Source organism: Triturus cristatus, chromosome 8 (assembly GCF_964204655.1).
Source record: "Triturus cristatus chromosome 8, aTriCri1.1, whole genome shotgun sequence".
In the NCBI taxonomy this organism is placed as follows: Eukaryota; Metazoa; Chordata; class Amphibia; order Caudata; family Salamandridae; genus Triturus; species Triturus cristatus.
The window spans coordinates 270,953,274-270,974,028 of record NC_140591.1 but is presented as its reverse complement, the minus strand read 5'-3'; the positions used below and the strand labels follow the sequence as shown (position 1 = coordinate 270,974,028).

At 45.2% G+C, this 20,755-nt stretch overlaps 1 protein-coding gene across 1 annotated transcript in view; it reads left to right on the top strand.

The window, feature by feature from the left end:
* CWF19L2 (CWF19 like cell cycle control factor 2) overlaps positions 1 to 20,512 on the top strand; it is a 926,849-nt gene extending 906,337 nt beyond the window's left edge. The window contains exon 18 of the mRNA XM_085621485.1: positions 19,321 to 20,512. Coding sequence (XP_085477611.1) covers positions 19,321 to 19,458 — 138 coding nt within the window. The 3' untranslated portion in view covers positions 19,459 to 20,512. The remainder of the gene's footprint in view (positions 1 to 19,320) is intronic.
* Positions 20,513 to 20,755: the final 243 nt, after the last annotated feature.

The following is a 20,755-nucleotide window of genomic DNA, read 5'->3' as shown; positions in this document are numbered from 1 at the left end:
AAAAGAGGCTTTATGTGGAGGACAAACATAAAGACTGTATTTATTGTTTGTACCCGGATCACAAGGCTACTGACTGCAAGATTTGTAGAACCTTCTCTACAAAAACCTTGAGGGACCGTGAGGGACAACTGCTCACCTGGCTGCAAAAATTGAAGTCACGGAAAGACTCTGTTGCAAGTGACAGTGATGATGCCTCCTCTGCGACATCTTCGAGGAGATCACAGAAAAGGGGTAGGTCTTCACCTTCAACTTCTTCAGACCCCCTGCCAAAGCCTTTCAAAAGACCTCTGATGGGTCTGACAGGCGTAGTCCCATCAAATCTCCTCACCGATGTTTAAAGGAGAGGAAAGGACTGGTTTCTGAGGGGTCATCTGGTAAGAAGACGAGCCATGGGTCTTCTGTTTCGCCTCCACCTTCTGAGAAACAAAACTTTTTCAAAAAACCAGCCTCTGTCCCACCTAAGGGAAAAGCTGACAGGAAAATTCATTCATCGACGACGACGACATCCGTTCCGTCGACGACAGTTTAAAAAATTCAACCGCCGTCGACGGGCTCGTCGACGAGAGCTTCATCGTCTCCAATGACTTCGTCGACGATGACTTCGACGACGCCACAAACTGAGGTATCTTTTAATACATCGTTGACGCCTACGATGACTACTTCCACGTCGACTAGGATGACGACAATGATGGAGTCGACGTCGACAACGTCGACTGCTTCCAGTCTCATAGTGACGACGGTTTTGATGACGGTTCCGTCGACGGTGGCTTTTTCGACGTCGACAGTCCAAACTTCGTCGCCGGTGACTCCGTCGACGACTTCGCCGATGATACGAAAAGTGGCAATCTCGATAAGACGACGTCACATTACCCCGGAAATGACTTCCACAAGGAAAGTAACACCACTGCCTCCTGCACTCCTTTTGGAAGAGGAGTTTTCAGGGAATGACGACGGGCCTTACGGGGATGCAAATAGCCTTTCCCAATTGTATGTAAAGTATCAGGACTCACTCTGAGGACCATTATATGGAACAACAGCAATATCTGCCGCAGTCTAGGTCCCAAGATCAGTATCAACAGGAAATGGTCTGCATGCCGTCCTCACTCATTACCGACCTCCAATTCATGCTGTCGGACTACAGAAAGAGATTTCCGACTCAGTCTTCCGGCCAAGAGACAGGACAAGTGCATCCACCTCTACCTCCGACTCAATCTCCTTGTCCGGTTGCACTTCCGCTTCCTGAAACTCCGGTACCGGAGCTAACGGAACCGCAACAGAATGTGGTCACTGTTCAGGATGACTCATTGGACGATGACCAGCGCACTCTATCAGTCCTAGATCCCGGATAGGGAATGGGATGATTACATTATTGCGGATCCCGCCTCTCCATCTCCTGATCCGGCAGATTCTCCTCCAGCGGATATCGGAGGATTTCGCAATTTAATGGAAAGAGCTTCAAAACATTTCGATCTGCCCATTCCATCTGTACAATCGAATGCTTCTTGTATGACTTCAAAGAACCTTACAGGAAGTCTGTTTGATCTATCCCAATAGTGGGCCATGTCTGGGATGAGGGGATAAAGGTCATGAAGTTGCCAGCAACTGTCATGCCTGTTCTTCCTCGACTGGAGAAGAAATACAAAGCTCCAGAGGATAGCCCCGCTTGTCTGGTCAGCCAGCCAAAACCGGACTCTGTAATTTCACAAGCGGCCCAAAGTAAATCAAAGAATCCGGCGGCACCTCTTACCACACCTCCGGATAAAGAGGGAAGACGACTAGATAATGTTGGGAAGAGGTTTTCTTCTATGTCCAGCCTCCTGGTCAGAGCGGCCAATGCCTTGGCTATTCTTGGACGATATGATCGCCAGATGTGGTGTGATCTATCCCCGTATTTAGACCAGCTACCTGAGGAATCGAAGGCTGAAGCCAAGAAAATCTTGCAAGAGGGAGAACATTCATCCTCTGAAATAATTGATTGTGCAATGGACATTGCTTCTACAGCTTTCCGCTCTCTCGCAGGAGCAGCAGTCCTTCGGCGGCAAAGCTGGCTTCGGGCCACCTGGTTTGACAGGAAGTCCAAAACAAGATCCTGGATCTACCGTTCGATGGGGAGATGCTTTTTGGAAAGCACATTGACGAGGCGCTGCAGGATATAAAGGAGGACACGGAGACTGCGAAGTCCCTTGGGACTCTGCAATACTGCAAGGTTCCTTTCCGTGGAGCGAGAGGATGAGGTTTTTCTTCATACAGGAGTGGATACCAACAGCAGCGTTATTCCTCCTATTCGTAGCCCTCTCAGTCTTACAGGCCTCAATATTCACAGCGTCAAGGCCAATCGTCGTCTTTCTCTCGACCATCCTCTAGAGGACGACAAGGGCGCCAGGGGAGGGATTCCTCTAAGCGCCAGTAGCGGCTTTCTAGCTCCTCCCACTGTTCCTTCGTCCCGTGTTACACCAGTGGGGGGCAGGATATCGCAATACTTCCACAACTGGCAACTTATAACATCAGACCGGTAGGTCCTCAATATCGTCTTGTCAGGCAATACACTGGAGTTTCAACACCACCCACCATCCAGAGCCCCTCGCGCCACCGAATCCAAACATCTACACCTTCTACGTCTAGAAGCCCACCAACTACTTCTCAAAGGAGCAATAGAGCTGGTGCCTCTATCTCAGCGAGGCAAGGGATTCTATTCCCGGTCCTTTCTCGTTACCAAAACCGTAGAAAATGGCGCCCGATTTTAGACCTGTGGGTGCTAAACACCTATCTCATAAAGCTCTCTTTTCGGATGGTATCCCTACAGGACATTTTGCGGCTTCTCAATCCAGAGGATTACATGGCCACCATGGATCTCGAGGACGCATACTTCCATGTCCCCATCCACCCGGCCCACAGGAAGTTTTTACGCTTTACAGTAGCCAAGAGCCACTTCCAATTTAAGGTCCTGCCTTTCGGACTCAGATCTGCACCGCAGATATTCACGAAGGTCTTAGCCCCAGTCGCAGCGTTTCTCAGAAAACAGACTCTACAGGTTTTTCCTTACCTGGACAACTGGTTGGTGAAAGCACCGTCTTCTCAAGCAGCATCAGAAGCAGTCAAAAGATGCACTCAACTCTTCGGTCACCTGGAACTTCAGCTCAACAAGGAAAAGTCAGTCCTCTGCCCATCCAGGTCAGCCAAGTTTCTAGGTGCTATTCTGGACACAACTTGTTGCAAAGCGGTTCCATCAGAAGAAAGGCAGAAAAAGCTGATAACCTCCGCCCGTCTGTTACAAACAAGACGGTCTCTGTCTGTTCGCCTTTACAAGTCTCTTCCAGGATTGATCTCATCCTGCATTCCCTTTATTACGCATTGCAGGCTACGAATGCGCCCGCTCCAAGAGCAATTGGATTTGCAATGGCGCCAAGCAGAAGGCTCTTTGGATGACAAAATAGTGATAAATCAGCTTATGAAAGAGGCGGCCAGCTGGTGGACGATCAGAAACAATATCTCTCAGGATCTCACCTTCACAGTCACTCCAGCTCCTCTAATACTTACAACAGACGCCTCTCTAGAAGGCTGGAGAGCAGTCTTTCAAGGCCTTCATGTGAGCGGCCACTGGCAGCCCGAGCAACACCTTCTCCACATCAACCTGTTGGAGCTCAAAGCGATTCGTCTGGCTTTACAGGCTTTCCTTCCGAGAATCCGAGGATCCACCGTCCTGGTCCGTACGGACAACACGACGTCCATGCATTATGTGAACAAGCAGGGTGGCACAAGGTCTCGTCTGCTATCCGAGGAAGCTCAGGAGCTTTGGGAGTGGATTATCCAACATCAGATCTCTCTTTTGGCGTAGCATCTTCCGGGTGCCCTCAACAAGAAGGCGAATACGCTAAGTCGTCTCAAATCTGTGAGCCACGAGTGGGAATTAGACCAGCGCACTCTGGAAAGAATTTTCAATCTCTGGGGCACTCCGTCCATAGACCTGTTTGCCACTCCAGATAACAAGAAATGCCGACTCTACGCAAGCAGGGAATACCACCAGGGATCATTGGGGAATGCGCTTTCGATGGCCTGGTCAGGCGCCTTTGTTTACGCTTTTCTTCCGATCCTCTAATTCCAAGACTACTCAAGAAGCTCAAAGCGGAACCCTGCAGGATGATTCTGGTGGCCCCGGCGTGGCCCCGCCAGTTTTGGTTTACAGAGCTTCTCCTGCTCTCCCTGGATCATCCAATTCATCTGTGTCCAATTCCCTATCTGTTGACGATGTCCCAGGGCCAAGTGGTACATCCGGATCCAAGCTCGCTTCAGTTAACAGCGTGGCTCCTCAGCACAGAGAATTTCAAAACCTAAATATCCCACAAGAATGTAGAGAGGTGCTAGCTCAGGCCCGTACACCAAGTACGAATAAGACCTATCGCTTGAAATGGCAGCGTTTGTGCCTGTGGTGCCGACAAGATAACATTCATCCTTACTCTTCTGCTCCTCATCAAATCTTGCCATACATTTTGACTTTGGCTAAATCGGGGCTCGCTCATTCCTCTATCAAAGTGCACCTGGCAGCTCTCTCTAGATTCAGACGGACATCTTCTGGCCCTTCTCTCTGGTCGGCAAGAATCGTGAAACAATTTTTAAAAGGAGCTTTTAGAGTTTTCCCACCAGTTAGACCTCCACCACCTATGTGGCAGCTCAACTTAGTCCTTACCCAACTCATGAGGTCGTCTTTTGAGCCAATTCATAGGGTGGACCTTAAATTCCTCTCATGGATAGTGGCCCTCCTTCTCGCTTTAACATCAGCCAGGAGGGTAGGTGAACTACACGCTCTCACTATCAAGGATCCGTTCTTACAGTTTAAAAAGGACACTGATTCTGAGGACAAATCCCAAATGTATCCCGAAAGTCCCTTGGACTTTCATTTGAATGAACCGGTCATTCTCAAATCCTTTTTTCCTCGATCTACAACCCCAGCGGAAAGGTCTCTTCATTCTTTGGATGTTAAAAGATCTTTAAAATTCTATCTCCAACGCACCAAGGAATTCAGAAGATCTACACAGCTCTTTGTCGCTTTCAGTGCCCCTCGCAAGGGTTTCCCTCTTTTGAAGCAAGGGGTTGCAAGATGGATTGCCAGCGCGATCCAGTACTGTCACCAAGCGGCTGGTAAGCCCCTAGAAGGGCAGGTCCGGGCGCACTCTATGAGATTCGTTTCTTCTTCTGCGGCTTTCTTCTCTGGAGTGCCGTACAAGGATATTTGCAGGGCAGCTACATGGAGCAGTGCCCATACTTTAACGAGGCATTACTGCTTGGACTCTTCTACGCGTAGTAATGCTGCAGTGGGACAGGCAGTCCTGAGGAATCTCTTCCAGTAAGCTGTGAGCTTTCCCTTCTAACCCTCCTTCCTGTTATTGATTTCGCACTTTTGTATCTAATGATGTTTACTGACTGGTGTTTTGGTAACTTGTATTTCTTATGATGATATAGACACAGCAAAGTTATGCAATGTATTATTACACAAAATGTGCGTTTTTTCTAACTGCTGGCTATTCTGATACAAGCTGTGGGAATCTATGAAAGTTCCAATACTGGAGTAAGAAAACAAGTTACTTACCTGTTACTTTGGTTCTCCAGTATTGGTAACTTTCATAGATTTACATGCGCCCATCCTCCTCCCCTGGGAAAGCTCAGCCTCTAGCATCTTCTGTTATACTGTTACACAACGGCTGCGAAAATCTGAGGCTCTCTCAGGAGGGTTCTATGGGGTGAGGCTGTTCTGATTGGTTGTTCAGTGTTTTTGGTCTCTTTTACAAAAAGAGGTGGATATGCTACAAAATGAGATGAGGCCTAGGCCTTTTTTCTACCTACTGCTATGGTATTTTTTATTTACCGGGGATTCCGACGACGGGGAATGATACAAGCTATGGGAATCTATGAAAGTTACCAATACTGGAGAACCAATGTTACAGGTAAGTAACTTGTTTTCTTATGTATTATAAAAATGAAGAAATGTTTGAGTGGTGCAGAGTTCCCAGTGTGGCAATTTTTCTTTAAACCTCCGGAGTCTGTGCAAAGATTACAGTTCGGAAAAGATACGTTTTTGTTGTATTTGATCTTACACAGGATTGCACCGGGGCTTGCTTGGATGCCACTAGTTTCAAGAACTTGACTAACTTCCCATTTAGCTGTGGGTCATTTGGGTTAAAGCAGGCAAGCACTGCTTGTATCCGGGTCCGTATGCCTCGTTCATTAAAGTGGCTTTTTAGGAGGACTGCTCTTACCTCTTTAAGATGAATGCAGGAGCATATTAAATGTTTGATATCTTAGTTTCCAGCTCCGCATAGCCTGCATGATTTCCCGTAAATCTCTCAGCCACAGCGGAATATGTGGAACAGCTGGAAGGATTCCTAACCTGTATTTTAAAAAGGATTCTTTTGACTTCCTGGAATACCCCAGATCGAAGTATGCCTGTGGCCCAAATAGTTTGTAACTGCTCAGTCATCCATGCATGGCTCTCATGTGATAAGGTAGCCTTAACTTCTATGAAGGAAAGTCTCTTGATAACCTTATTTACAATAGCCTTAAAGTGCGAGTGCGTTGTTAAAACTTCCCATAAGTGGGCTAAACCTGTAATGGCCAATGATTCCTCCAAATAGGCTTTGGCCGGTGAAATGGATGTATTACACAGTTCATGCCAGACCTGGTGGTTCAGTGTGTTCCTGGGCGAATTCTTGATTTTATACCAGCACTTAATGTACGAGCCTCGCCTTCCGAGGAGTTGCTTAGTTAGTCCAAACTCGAGTCGGATCTGTGCGGGGGAGGTATATGACGGTAGGTTCAGCATAACTGTATGCCTTTGCCAAGGTGGTATCCAGCAGTAGGGCGTCCCGGCCTCTCAGCACTTCACTGCCACAGGTTATTGACGGTAGAATTGTTGCTTGCGCAACACGAAGCAGTGGTGAAAAAGTTGGTCCAGTCAATTTTGTTTTAACTTGTCTTAGCGTTATAGTGATCATCATCCCTTTCCTTTTGATGGCCTTAAGCTGTTTCACAAATTGGCCACCCTTGTCAATTTTAACACCTAAATATTTATACTCGGTAGTATTCACAATCTGAGTTTCGCCCAAGGACCAGGCAAGAGACCGTTTTTTCCCATTGATTCTCAGGGTGTTAGTTTTATTGATGTTGACTTCCACAAAATTTGAAGCTGCGTATTCAAGCAGTGCGTTGAGTAGCCGTTGCAGTCCAACTTGAGTGTGGCTTGCTAAAACAACGTCATCCGCATATGACATACTGGAGATGGCTTCTCCCCCCTAGTCGAGGGGCGTGGGCATTGCAGGCACTTGAGGCTGATGTCATATCTGCTGTATAAAGGTTAAAAAGAGTTGGTGCGAGCACGCAACCCTGTTTAAGACCTTTAGTTGTTAATATGTGCCTCGAAAGGTGGGAGCCATTGCCTAGCTTAACCTGTAGCCATGTGTTGGAGTGTAATTGTATCAGAAGATTCAAAAGGGATGAAGGAATCCCCAAGAGAGCCAATTTCCTCCACAGGTTAGCTCGGTCAACATTGTCAAACCCCGCCTTAAAGTCCACAAAGCAGAAATGCAGAGTTTGTTTGGTTAATTTCGCCTTGTCAATAAGTAATGACATCGCTAATAGATTTGTTGTTGTGCCGGTCTCTCTGGAAAAGCCTGTCTGACCAGGGGGAATTATGTTGTGCTCTGATGCCCATTCTTGCAGCTCTGTTAGTAGAGTCCCGCAAAATATTTTGCCTCAAAGTCTAACAGTGCGATCAGGCGATAGTTCTTAGGTTGGGTTTACTCTCCAGCTTTATAAATTGGTGAAATGATGGAGCCCTTCCAAGATGCAGGCAGGTACCCAAACTGTCTAACAGAGTTGAAGAGAGGAGTCAGGATTTCTGACCAGTATTCTGGATCTTGTTTAAAAAGAGATGGTGAGATCCCGTTTGGCCCGGGTGCTCCTTCTCTCCTTCCTTTAGAGATTTGTTCCCTGACCTTGGCGGCATCGATTTCTTTTGCCTCGACCTCATCAGTCGTCACAGTTTGGGTTAAAGGGCTGGCTGGTTGTCCTTGAGAGCCAGTAGTCCAGATACCGCTCGGTGAAAGCGAGATTCTAAATAAAATACCAGTGTATTTTCTGTGATATGCAAGGTCACACCGCCATGTGCTGGTTTTAAAATTGTATTTATCGTTAGCCAGAATTTGGCACTATTATTTCCTTTAGAATCGTAATAAAGTTTGGCACAAGGTAAAACTGTAATTTCACCACTACTTCATCAGAGCATTCCTGGACCTGGAAGGTTTATACCTGAAAAAGAAGGTAATGCTGGAAAAGAAGGCCCAGGGACTCCTGAAGGCCAAGCTGACCATTGAATACTGTGACCTACAGAAGCCCTCACTGGAGAGACACCTGGTGCTTAAAAGCCTGCCATGAGGAATAGGGGAGGTGCAGGAGTCACTAAAAAGACCTTTCCCAGCTGTTTGAGAAATGTTGGGACTTTTTTATTTTTTTTCTATCTCTAGAAAACCAAGAAAGAGTTCTGAGGCTTCCCCAGGGTAGTTACACCCCTGCTGGGCAGGAAAACCAGGTATATCCCGCATGGAGCTTTTCGCTACTCTGAAGACTGGTTCAGCAGGCCCGCACCAAAAAGGGTACCCGGCCTATGGAGTCCTGCCTGCTACACCTTCCAGTCTTACCCAACTGAAGGATTTTGAAAACGAAATAAGTGCCCAAGTATGAAGGTAAAACCTTGGACCAGGCTGAGGCATCAAATCTATCTCAGCGGCTAAGTGACCTTGGCACCTGTGAAACTCATCTTTGTTCTAATTGAAGCATTTGGAGCCAAAACCAGCTGCTTCGGTGAGATCTTGAAGATAACGCATCAGACTTCGAGGCATCACTAACGTGTTCTTGAACCTTGCACCGCTGGAATACTTTGACCCCTAGAAAGAAGACTAAATCCCAACATAAAAACGGTGGGTAGGACGGCCACACTTGTGTATCGATTCAATTGTGGTTGGCTTGAAACAGTACCTGGGTCCTGATCAACCTTATACTTTACATTGGTTTTCTACTTTTTCTAGGTGCTTTTTACCTTAAAACTTTAAAGCATCATTTGTCCAGTACCCTTTTTCTGATTTTAATCATTTTGGCATCTTTTCGGTTATCAGTTTTTTCCAATTTTTTCTTAGATTGGGTTGGGGATTTTTATTATGTGTTTCTTGATTTGAAATTGTTAGTGCTGCATTAACTTCACACCCTTTTCTCTAGGGAATATTCTGCTTCTACTGCCATATATGCCAGGGGTTTAGCATGTTTAGAAAGTTTCACTGAGACTTGTGCTGAGACCTACCTAGAGTATGTTAATTAAGTCGGTAAGCATCCCCGTTCCCAAAATAACCGACTATCTAACTCCCGGGGAATTGTTAATTTTGAGTCTGATTTTCCCCAGTCATTCCTCATTTTCACACGGAGATTTAGGCTGTCAAAATCTCTGGGAGAGACAAATTGGATCTGTGGTGATTCTACAAATCGTAATATTATTTAGCAGTCCAAGTGGAATTAAATTGGATCGCTTAATGAGACCCCTTAAAGGTCCAATGCCCATTTAGCCAGAGCATCAGCATCATCAGTTGCATTCCCCCCAACAACACATTTTAAGGTCATCTAGAAGACAGCAGGTTCTGCTAACCAACATTATTGTTTCACGAGTTACCATCTGGATTGTAGCAGTAAACCCCAGGCTCTAGTTTGCTTTGGCAGCACTCTGAAATGTTTTCCTCATGACCGTGTACCAACTATTCTGCCATTTTCTGTCTTTTTCCCATTCTTTGTATTTTAACTCGCTTATTGTGAATGGCAACCACATGATATAGCAGTAAATAAAACCTCCAGTGCCTAATGTCTTGTTCCAGAACTGAGGACAAAGTTGTGCTTTTTCAGAAAGAGAAGGCTACTAACCACACTTCAAATGTGGGAGCTGACTAACTTACAAATTCAAGACTTAGTGCAACCAGTACTTCTGTCAAGCTCTTTCTGAATATTTGTAAGTTTAGAGAAAGCCAACAGATTTCCAAAATTATAAACCAGAAATTCAGTCTTTCATTGTGCTTACATTATGACTTAGAGGTCGGACCATTGGAACTATTCTTTGTTTGCTCTACTTTTAATCAAGTAAGGCGGTCTGTACAAATTCAGTATGATTGATAAAACCTGGAAAACGAGGCCAAATGACAATGCCATTTTTACAGAAAAGACATATTTGATCTTAAACAGCAGTTGTTTCATAAGGTCCATCGCTAATTGTTATGATGGGGTTGCAAATGGCCTAGCGTGTAAATTGGTACCTTACACGCCTAATGCAAGAGCATGTCAACACGTTTACTGTGGTTACTCCAGAGTCCCAAACGTTGACACTTGGCCAACATGGTTAATGTTTTTGTAATAAAAAAAAGTCAAAGACCCTCTTGTATTCGCTTGCACGTATGCACGCAGGCAGCCATTTTGGAATGAGTATAAAGCACTTTCAGAGATGGCTGCTCTGCATGTGCACACAAGTAAAAATAAGGACAGCCTCTGTGGAATGGATTAAAAGCCCAAATCAAAAGATAGTGGCTTTAAGAAGTGCATGTTCTGGGTGTGGTGCACTGCAAGCAGTGACTAGGTCCTAATAGAAGGGTCTGGGGAGCTGCCTGGCCCTTGCAAACTAAAAAATAAGTTTAAAAAAAAATCTTTTGAAAAGAAGCACACAAGTTTCTGCCATTGAAATGGACTAATTTATTTGTGGTTGGGAAGAATGTACTCACTTACAAAGAAAGCTGCCAATGGCTCAAGTGAGCTCACCCTCTGCCCATGTTGTGTCCTATCGTGGACAGAACCAAAGTGTGAATCACAGTTGAACAGACCAGTGGATGAAGAGGACTGCCTGAATTTCCCTTATCTGTAAGGATATTGTATATATAATGTTTCATGAAACCGGAAGGTCTTTGCTATTGCCAGAACTTGCGGAAGAGAAGACGTGACTCTTGGCAGGAGATCGATAGGGGAACAGTGTTCCAAAGCTTAGAGGCAGCCACGGCAGAGGCACTTCCACCCCACCTAGCCCTCCTAAACCTGGGTACTACCAGCCAATTTTTGTTGGCAGACCACAACTGTTTGATAGGCACGTACCCTTGGAAGAGTTGTTTAATTCTGTCAGGACCAAAATTATGTAGTGCCCTATGAACTATACCTAGGGCCTTAAACAGGATTCTTTTCTCTAAAGGAAGCCAATGCAACTTACAAATTGTCGCCGAGACTGAGTGAAATTTAGGAAGATCCATAACCAGTCTCGCTGCAGTATTCTGGGCAAGTTGCAGTTTATGAATGGATCCCTTGTTAATGTCCAAGTAAAGACCGTTGCAATATTCCAGCCTGGACAAAATCAAGGCAACAACTGCCTGCTTTCGTGAAGAGATAGAAAGACATGGGAAGATTTTCCTCCGGATTCTAATAACCCAGAAACATTTAATACAGTTCTGTTAATCTGGGGATCAAAAGAGAGTGAAATGTCAACTATGACACCAAGATTCTTTGCTGAAACAGCAGGGCAAGGGCATGGTCCAAGTATTTCTGGCCACGAGGAGTGCGACCATGTGGATTATTGGCTACCAAAGACCAGGACCTCTGTTTTGTACCCTTAAAGTCACAGAGTTGTTTACCATCCAGGAGGTTTCGGCCTGCATGCAGCTGTTAAAATTTGCTGCGGAGGCCTCAATGCGGTTTGTGATGGACACAATTATCTGTGTGTCATCAGCAATGGCTAGGGCCTCCAGCTCGAAAGATCTTGGCCAGCGGAGAAACATATATGTTGAATAAAGTGGGACTCAGTGAGGAACCTTTAGGAACACCACAGAAGGTGGGAATGGTGTGAGAATAAAATTGGTTCATCTTTACTTTCTGTGACCTGTCTGTCCAAAATGAGGACAGGAGCTCCAAGGCAGAGTCGGATACCCCAATTTCCTGAAGACGGTTGATCAGCCTTGTTGGCGAGATGGTATCAAAGGCCCCAGATAGGTCCAGGAGTATTAACAGAGAAGTATGCCCAGCATCTACTTGGGTTCGAATGTTATATACTGCGGATATTAAGGCAGGTTCAGAGCCGTGGCCACTTCTGAAGCCATATAGGGAGCAGTCAAGTAGGTGATGTTGCTTCAAGTAGATGCTTAATTGGGCATTTAAATGCTTCTCCAGGGTCTTAGCAGGAACAGGTAGCAACAATATGGGCCAATCGTTTTTAGATTCTGAAGGCTCCAGGTTGTTTTTCTTCATTAGAGGCTTGACAACCACTGTTTTCCAGATGAGAGGATAATGCCTCAAGGAGATGGCCAGATTAAGCGTTGAAGTTAGGTGGGCGAGAATCATCTCCCTTACTAATTTCATAAGCCTCAGGAAGCAGGGTTCCAGAGGGGACCTAGATGTATTCCCCCCAGGAGTAGATCATTTTGCTCATGATCTAGAGGGGGGAAAGCGGACAGCCCTGCTTCCCTCTTATTAGTTTTATAAAGGTTGTAAGACTTGGAGCTGGTCATATGAGCCATATTGGATTGTTGTGAATTAAGGCTGTCTAAGGAGGAATGAATTTCAAATTTTTTTGAGTGGAAATATTTGGCCATCCTATCACAAAAGTCCTGCAAACTGTCGTTATAAGGTGAAGCAGGCGGAGAAGAGAGAAGGTTGATCACATTAAATAGTTCCCTGGGAGACTTAAGTGCTTTTGTCTTCTGAAAATAAAATAATGATTTTTCTTCTTTGATGGCTATTTTATATTCCGCTAACATCCTTTTATGATTATCCCTTTTGATCGGGTCAGGATGTCTCCGCCAGATCCTCTCTTGGCGGCGACAGGATTGTCTGAGTTTCCTCAATTTCTCTGAGAACCAGGGGGCAGTGGGCTTTTTCCTGCCTACATAACGTTCTTTGAGGGGGGCGAGAGAGTCTATCGCTGCCGTTAGCTATTTGAGTACTCTGTGGCTGCCACCTTGGCATCATTTTGTTCGGTCCAATGATAGTTGATAAAGGCCCTGGAGAGTGATTCCTTCTGTCACGGTTATAGTTTCTTTAAAGTACTCTATTATTACTTTTATTTCGTAGGTTTATGTAGTAGTGGAAATGAGAGAGAAAAGGGAACGGCATAATGAGCTGACCAAGAGAGGCGAAGAGGCTCCATCACCGTGATGCAAGGATCATTGGAGAATACACCGTCGAGTAAATGTCCTGCATCATGGGTAGATGACTTTACAAGTTGAGGTAGACCATGCCAAGGTTACTTTAAAGGTCTGTGATGCTTTACATGAGGTATTCTCCAAATGGATATGAAACTCTCCCAAGAGTCAGATTTTGTTTTCCCAGTTGGGATTTTATACAATTTGTGAAATCCCGGGTAAAAAAGGATCTAGGCCCAGGAGGACGATAAGTCAGGACGATAAGTCAGGACGATAAGTCAGAACTCCAGCGAAGCTTTGTGTCTGTAGTACTTTCAGTGAGAATATGACAGGTGTGGGAATCCTTACAAATGATGCCTAACCCACCCCCAATTTAGCCTATTCTGTCAAATCGTGATAGAGCATATCCCTCTGGAATTGCATCAACCAGGTCAGGGCCAGAGGAGTCCTTGGCCCAGGTCTCCATGATAAAAACACAGTCCGGCCTTTGAGAGGAAGCAAAATCCGAGAACTCAACTTAATATTTAATCAGGGATCTCACATTGATTAGAAATTCAGAGAGGAAGTTCTTGCCTGGAGGGGAAGGAGTGTTCCTGGGCAGGCGAACAGCAGAATTTGACGGGAGGTAACTGGAAGTATCAGGTAAGTCAGCTTTCAGTTTAAAAAGGTGGCAATCGGAATTTCCCTGCCCCCGTAGGTCAAGTAGCCGCTTCTTTGAGTAGGCACGCGGTTTAAGTTTGTCCCTGGTAAAAAGGCCAGGGGTTCTGGCACAAGGCACAGACCGGCTTGCCTTTGGTGCGCCAGCGGCACTTCCGCTGCGTGTTCGGCCCGGCATGCTCCTTGGGCCTGAAAAACACTGGGCAGCTAACCCCACCGGAAGTGTAGCGCAGTCGCAAGAAAGGATCCGCTCCCCTCCACACAAACGGCACATCTGCTGCGGCGGACCGGGGAAGTCAAGGAAAGAGGTAGGAGGAGCTTCAAGTTTAACAGTGTATGGCAGGTTAAGAAAGGATAAAATGTTGAAAGCTGTAGAAGAATTAATACTGAATTAATTTGTGCAAAAGAGCAAGAAGTGCAATATGTAAAGTGAGGCTCAGCTGTGTAATGAGGCGAGATAACAACTAGCTGAACATACAGGCAGCCTACCGCTGTCTATTCGTGTTGGTACAAGTAATCAATTGTTTGTTTTGAAATGGTTCCCATTACTTTAAAATGTAAGGTCAGAAGCAAAGTAATATGATGTTATGCTCATGGACATCTAAGTATTGCCTTAACTAGTCCAAGAAATGCAAATAAGAGAGGAACAGGGCAACCCTCTCACTGTACCGTCTTGAACCAGACCTTTGAATATTCAATACTTGCAATATTGACTGATGTTAGTGAAAAGTCACCTTGCTTTTGGTTAAATGCAGTTTCAAACTTAATTAATGGCTTTTTTCTGTTGGTGGATTTCTGTAAGGAATACGGTAAAGGTAATACCAACTGGTCATTTAGATAAGTACACAGTAACAAATGTAATCAAGTCAGGATGAGAGTCTCAAAATAAAACGGTCATGGCCATGGCAGTGTTTATACAGACTAAAGTTCTCAGCATGGGTTTGTCACTGCTGTGCCACACAATTTTTTTTAAATGCTGGGCAGCCCTGTGTGTGTTCTCCCAGTGAGCTCCTGAGTCTTGTGAGCCTGTTGGATGTTCTCCTTTAATGTACATTTTGTCTACATCACAGTCGTATTCTGATTCTAGGGGACATCCAAACTGAACCCCTTCTGTATGATAATGGCGCCTGGCGTCTCAACCCATGTTACGGTGTAACTGGCAGTGATGCTGCATGTTTATATTCGGGGATATATGCCTTTTTACTTGTAACCATGTGGGAGCTTGCCTACCAGTGGTGGCTCCTCTGCTAAGGTGGAGGAGCGTCGTCCCACTGCTTTCTGAGCACTGCAAAGGAAAAATAAAATGATAATAACAGGGTTATCATTTTATTTTTAGTATGGAGCCTGCAGCCAGTTTAGGGCGGGGCTGGGCTTGCGTGACGTCAGAGGGAGGAGGAGTGGTTGGTGCACCATAAGTGCGCATGACGGTTTGGCCAGCCGTCTTGGGCTGGCCAAACCGTCATGAGCACTTAGCATTTTCTCCAGTGAGGAGTATTACACAGTCTGGGTAGAGAACATGCACAGGCTCCCACGCCCTGTCTGAGCGCCGAACGATGGCACTCAGACCAATCACGACGCTGCTGTCATGACAGCCACATCGTGATTGTCTAGGGTAGTCTGGAAGCCTGGGTGTTGCCGGGAGCCAGGAAAAAAGCGAGGACGCAGGAGAGGCCTCAGTAGCGACCAGCAGGTGTTTTTTTTTACCCTGCCCCCACCCCTCGCCACCATTCCCTACCAGCCGCCCATGCTGCCTACTGGCTCTCCCATGGAAAAGGTCTGACAGTCCTATGCCTTGATCATGTCTGGAAAGCATATGAAGGCTGTTTATAGTGTATGGGCCTGTATTTTGTGTGTTTGCTATTCAAGATGTTGACCTTTTTTGTGCTCATTTGGTTAAGTCCAGCCCCTGGACAATCAGCGTGTACATGCACACTCTTCTTCCCCTTCCCAGAAATGGTATATCGTGTACATTGGGGCGGTACCCAGCCAATTCCCATTTGCATTAACCAATATTTCCACTGATGAAGGGAGCCCACATATTCCCCGTTTGTAGTGTTGTGGCAATACCCAATATCAATGACTCTGGACATGATATAAATACAACTAGTACCTGAGCCAGCCCAAACGAAAACTCAGTGTTAACCCTGGAGTGTAAATGATCTAATTTGGCTAGCATATAGGATTGCTGAGAAGCTGGCCTAGGATTAGATGATCGTTACAAATTTTCAAAACTTAAAGACTGGGCCTGGCTTTCTCTGTTAGGCCATCAGAGAAGAGATATTAGCCCCCTCAGCCAGAACTTGACTTATGTTCATCGACCGAACATGAAGGAGGTTTGTACATGTTACTAGGGGAAGGGGGGGGGGGGAACGGTTGAAGACTGTGGTGCCGAAATTGCAACCACTGCAATTTTGTCATTCTCCATGTGGATTGGCCCCAACTCTGAGAATCCTTCCCGGTTCGTGTGGCGCAAGGGTAGGTTAAACGGCCTGTCCCGGTAACAACATTGACTACACCAGAAGTCTGGTGTTACGGGGGGCGCAACGAATACGGACAGAAGCAGGGATATACACCCACATAGGTTTCCCCCATTGCATATGGTGAGACCATTGTCCCATTATACACGTGGCAGGTAACTATTGTACTCCCCACAGTGTGTGGATAGTTAATTGATAACTAGGTCCTGAAGAATTGCCATGGATCACTAGACCACTAGGCATGAAACATGTTGACCATCACAGAAGAGCATAGCTTAGCTGAACCCTAACGTCAGTCAGCTGCCACTCTGTTTCCTGTTTTTAAACAAGTGGATAGCCTTTCCTAAATAAAGTCCTGTTTGTGGACTATCCAACTTGTTTTAATCACTCACATACATCCACACCTATACCACTAGGCCCCTCACACACACCACATCATACGGCCAGGAACTAAAGATCTCCGCCAAAGAGCCCCTTTAAGGGTGCCCGTCGGGGATTGCAGCGCCGTCCCGACGAGGAGCAGGTCCATATGATGAAGCATGACACCTAGCTTGCTGGGTGTGTGAGGACCCTAGTTCCGACTAGAGGAATTCCCCTTCCTCCTTACACAGTCTCTTCCTGACACTCTCTCTCTCCCTTTGTGCCTGAGGAACTGCATACTCTATTTTTCTCACTGAAGCCTCTGGAATTGTCATGCTGCCTGACTGGGAAAAGAAGGAACAAGAAGCTCGACTGTACCTGCCAGGATGAGTGACCTGATGCAAGGAGAGAGCCCTAGGTCCAGCTGACTGGAAGGACAATAGTGAGGTCAATTCAAGGAATAATATTTCCCAGGACCCGCAAGGTCGCCACAGCCCATGAGAAGCAAGGGAGTCATCCAGCTGCTTCATTGATTTCACATGCCTGGAAGGGTGAGCCTGCGTTGTTGCAACTCTCTGATCCATGGGATTTGTTTTCTTAGCTTCGTCACCACACAGTGAGCACACTGGATTCTTATACATCGTTCTTCCCACTCAGAGTAAAACAAAACAGTGGTTCTTCAGTCCATCACTGTGGCATTTCTCCCGCTCCATGGGTGAGTGAAGCTGTCTTGAGTATGGAAGCTTATGAACCATTATTGTAACCTGTACAGTTTTGGAGATCTAGCTGGTTAAACTTGTCACTACTTACCGTTAAAAGCCTTGTTGCCAATGGCTATTGATGTGCTCATTGACTTCGGTGAGTGCCCCTGCTCTCTGTAAAACCTTGACCACAAGTGGTAGCTACTGATATACAAGACCCTACTCTAAAAGGCACCCAAAGTTGCATAGTGGGAACTAGTCTCCTGTTTGCCATCCATGCCATTCAAAGTGATAGACTCCAGTTTGGCCTCTAATTAGACTCTGAATTTAAGAAATGGATTGAGACCCTTTATGCAGGTCATTGGTGACTGGCCTACCATGTTACTCGTGTACATGGCAAGCAGCTTAGGCTTTCTCGTAGGTTGCTCCCTAGTTGTTTGGGTAAGGGTTTTTGGTGCAGGATATGTTTTCAGATGTCCTCTGTTGTAAGTATAAGTAGATGGATCACAAGATACTTCTAGATAAGTTACAGGATAGGTTTATTAAGATACAGCAGAGCAGTACACCTCTCCAGCTGACCAGACCATCAACTGACAAGTGTGGAACCTTCAAGTACAAAGTAGAATGCACATAGGTATACTGGGAGGCTTAAAAGGTGTGAACATAGAGAAAGGTCTAATGACCAAAGGTGCCCATGTTGCGAGGAGTGTAAGTTTACTACATCCTCCTCATTTAATCCGTGAACATTGTCTATTTTTTAGTGGTGACAACTTTTATTCAAAGCATCTTTGGGTACTACAGGCGGCTACTTCAAAGTGAAGCCTGGGTGTCACCGTCCCTGTTGTATGTCATCCATTGTAACCTTGTTTTACTAAGGGACACACCCCCTTCCCACGAAACCCAAAGCATTATCCACAGGATAACATTGGCTTTAGTGCTCAATGTCCAGCTAAAGTCTAGCAGCTAATGTGAGGGAGCAATAAGACGTTAGGGTTGTAATTTGGGTCAGAAGCTACTAGGACCTTTGGGTGTCATTCGTGTATCAGATTGTTTAACTGTACTCATTTATTTATTTTTTCTTAAAGTTATTTTATTTTGATCAAATAAAGTCCTAACTGGACATTGCAATCATGAATTGGTATCGCTGTGTTATGCTGTATTGAGTTACTTACCACGTATACCTTATGGAGTAAGCTTTGACTACTGTCCATCCCTGCCCTGAGAGTCAAGTGCCTAAGGAGAGTCTCTTGTTTATCTACTCTGTAGTGCAACAGTATTTACGCGCTGGGACATCAGAGATAAACAGCATAACCCCTAAAAAATAATACCTAGTAACCTCTAACTGTCCCAGAAACCCAAGTAAAGGCCTGACATTTATAATATCTCCGCACAGCCTTAAACAGTTTGCCACCTTTGATGAGGATGGCAGGAATACCATCTAGTGGAAACACTTGTTAAGCACACGTGAAAGTTGTATGGTGCTCCACAGTGCTTTCTTTTTAGAGCATGTACTGTACCTTTAAGTGTGTATTCTGGACTAGGCAGTGAGTGGGTATGCTGTACACATGGTTCATATTCTTTAATAAATCGCTAATGCTGATACTATACTTTTCATACACCAAGGGACAGGGAATGCTTATAACTGTACAGTTAATTCATATACTTCTATAGACAGGAAATGCATATGTCTTGTGTTGTATTGCTAATTAACAGGGATGGAATTCAAGATTTAGCATTCTCCTTCCTAGGCGCCCAGCATATTATTTTCAAGTTTGAGTGTTTTATGAAAGTTGCATTGCACCTAACTGCTAGCTTTCGCCTGTCAATCCAATTTATTAAAAATACTCGCACAAAAGGGGTTTCCAGCTCTTTGTTCTATGAAAGCCATACATTCTTGCTATGCAAACATCCTATATTCTCTTCTTTTTCAAGGAAATCATTGGCGGCATGCTGGACCTCGAGCCAAGAGTGTGGAGGAAGGCGGTGAGAGAAAACTTCGACGACCAGAGAAAGAAGGTGCTGCAGTTCGCCCAGTGGTGGAAACCTTATGATTTCACTAAAGGGTCCTGAATAAGGGTGGCTCTCTACGACAGCGACCGCCATGGAACGCGCAGAGACACTGAAGAAGGACTCCAGCTTCATACGTGGAGGAAGTGTGCGTAACCTACTAAGACGCAGCGTGCGCATGCTCACTTTACTTGTTCCTACGGTGCCACGTGCCAGTGACTCTGTTAGCTGCCTCTTGACGCGCACACACTTAGGTGACCGGAATACACATTCTCACAGGACTGTGTACTATAAATAAGTCTTATTTAATTTCGATTGTGTAATGTATGGCATCGTTTTCTGAACGTTCTTGCTGATGTCCAAATATGGCAAAGCCATTCGGGTTCATGACCTTTTTTGCATTCACCGTACAAATTCACCTTTGAAGTGGTGCAATAAAAAAAAAATATGTGCCGAATGTAGTCTGCAGAGTAGCTATTAGCTGAAGTGTTTTCAATTGTTTTTGTTACGTAAGAGCTTTACCTTAAAAAAGAGTTTGAAAACTGTAAAAGGAATGACAGCAAGTATGATCAGCCTGTTCAGCAATGGCTCGAAGTCGTGAAACGTGAGCGAACAATGGTCAAAGTTGTTTTACGTGCCATGTTACTAATGCTTTTATTGCAGATACCTTTGATTAAAGTCCTTCAGGAACGAGTCTTTTACTGTGCTGCAAAGTTCTACATTGAATGCAGTGACTTTTTTAAATGAAAAAAATATGTTTTCTAGTGAAAATGCAGAGTAGAGGAAGGGAAGAACATTAAAAAAAAATGATTTATATATTTTTAGGTACATTGTAGCCTACCAAATTTTGGTTGTAGATCAGTACTTTTATTTCACTTGTGCGTGTATTGCCTCCTGCACTCCGTGCAAGTGGCACACTGCTGTTCATTCCTAAAGTCTGTTGCTTTGAGTGATAATGTCATCTTACACTCCTTACGGCGTCGCTAAGAGCAGACTCCCTCCTTTCATGTATACCCAAGAGTATGCTGGTTTTTATTGTCAATGGATTTAAAATGTACGCCGACGAGTATTGAGTAAAATTGGAGAACTGAAATAGAAATAAATGAATGAAACAGACTCTCTTTGTGCTCATTTTATTACGGAACATTTGATGCAGTATCGTAAATAATGCAGTGTGTTTTTATATGCATCACGTGTTAAGCGTACCAAACCACGTGTCCAAGACCGGGAGATGCATAGCAACCTTTACCACCATACTCTATTTAAGCCACTAATCTAAATTAATGACCTCGAGAGACTCCATTAAGCTACTGTGGTGCTGCTCTCCCAGAGAACTGCCAGCACCAGGTGAATAATTTAA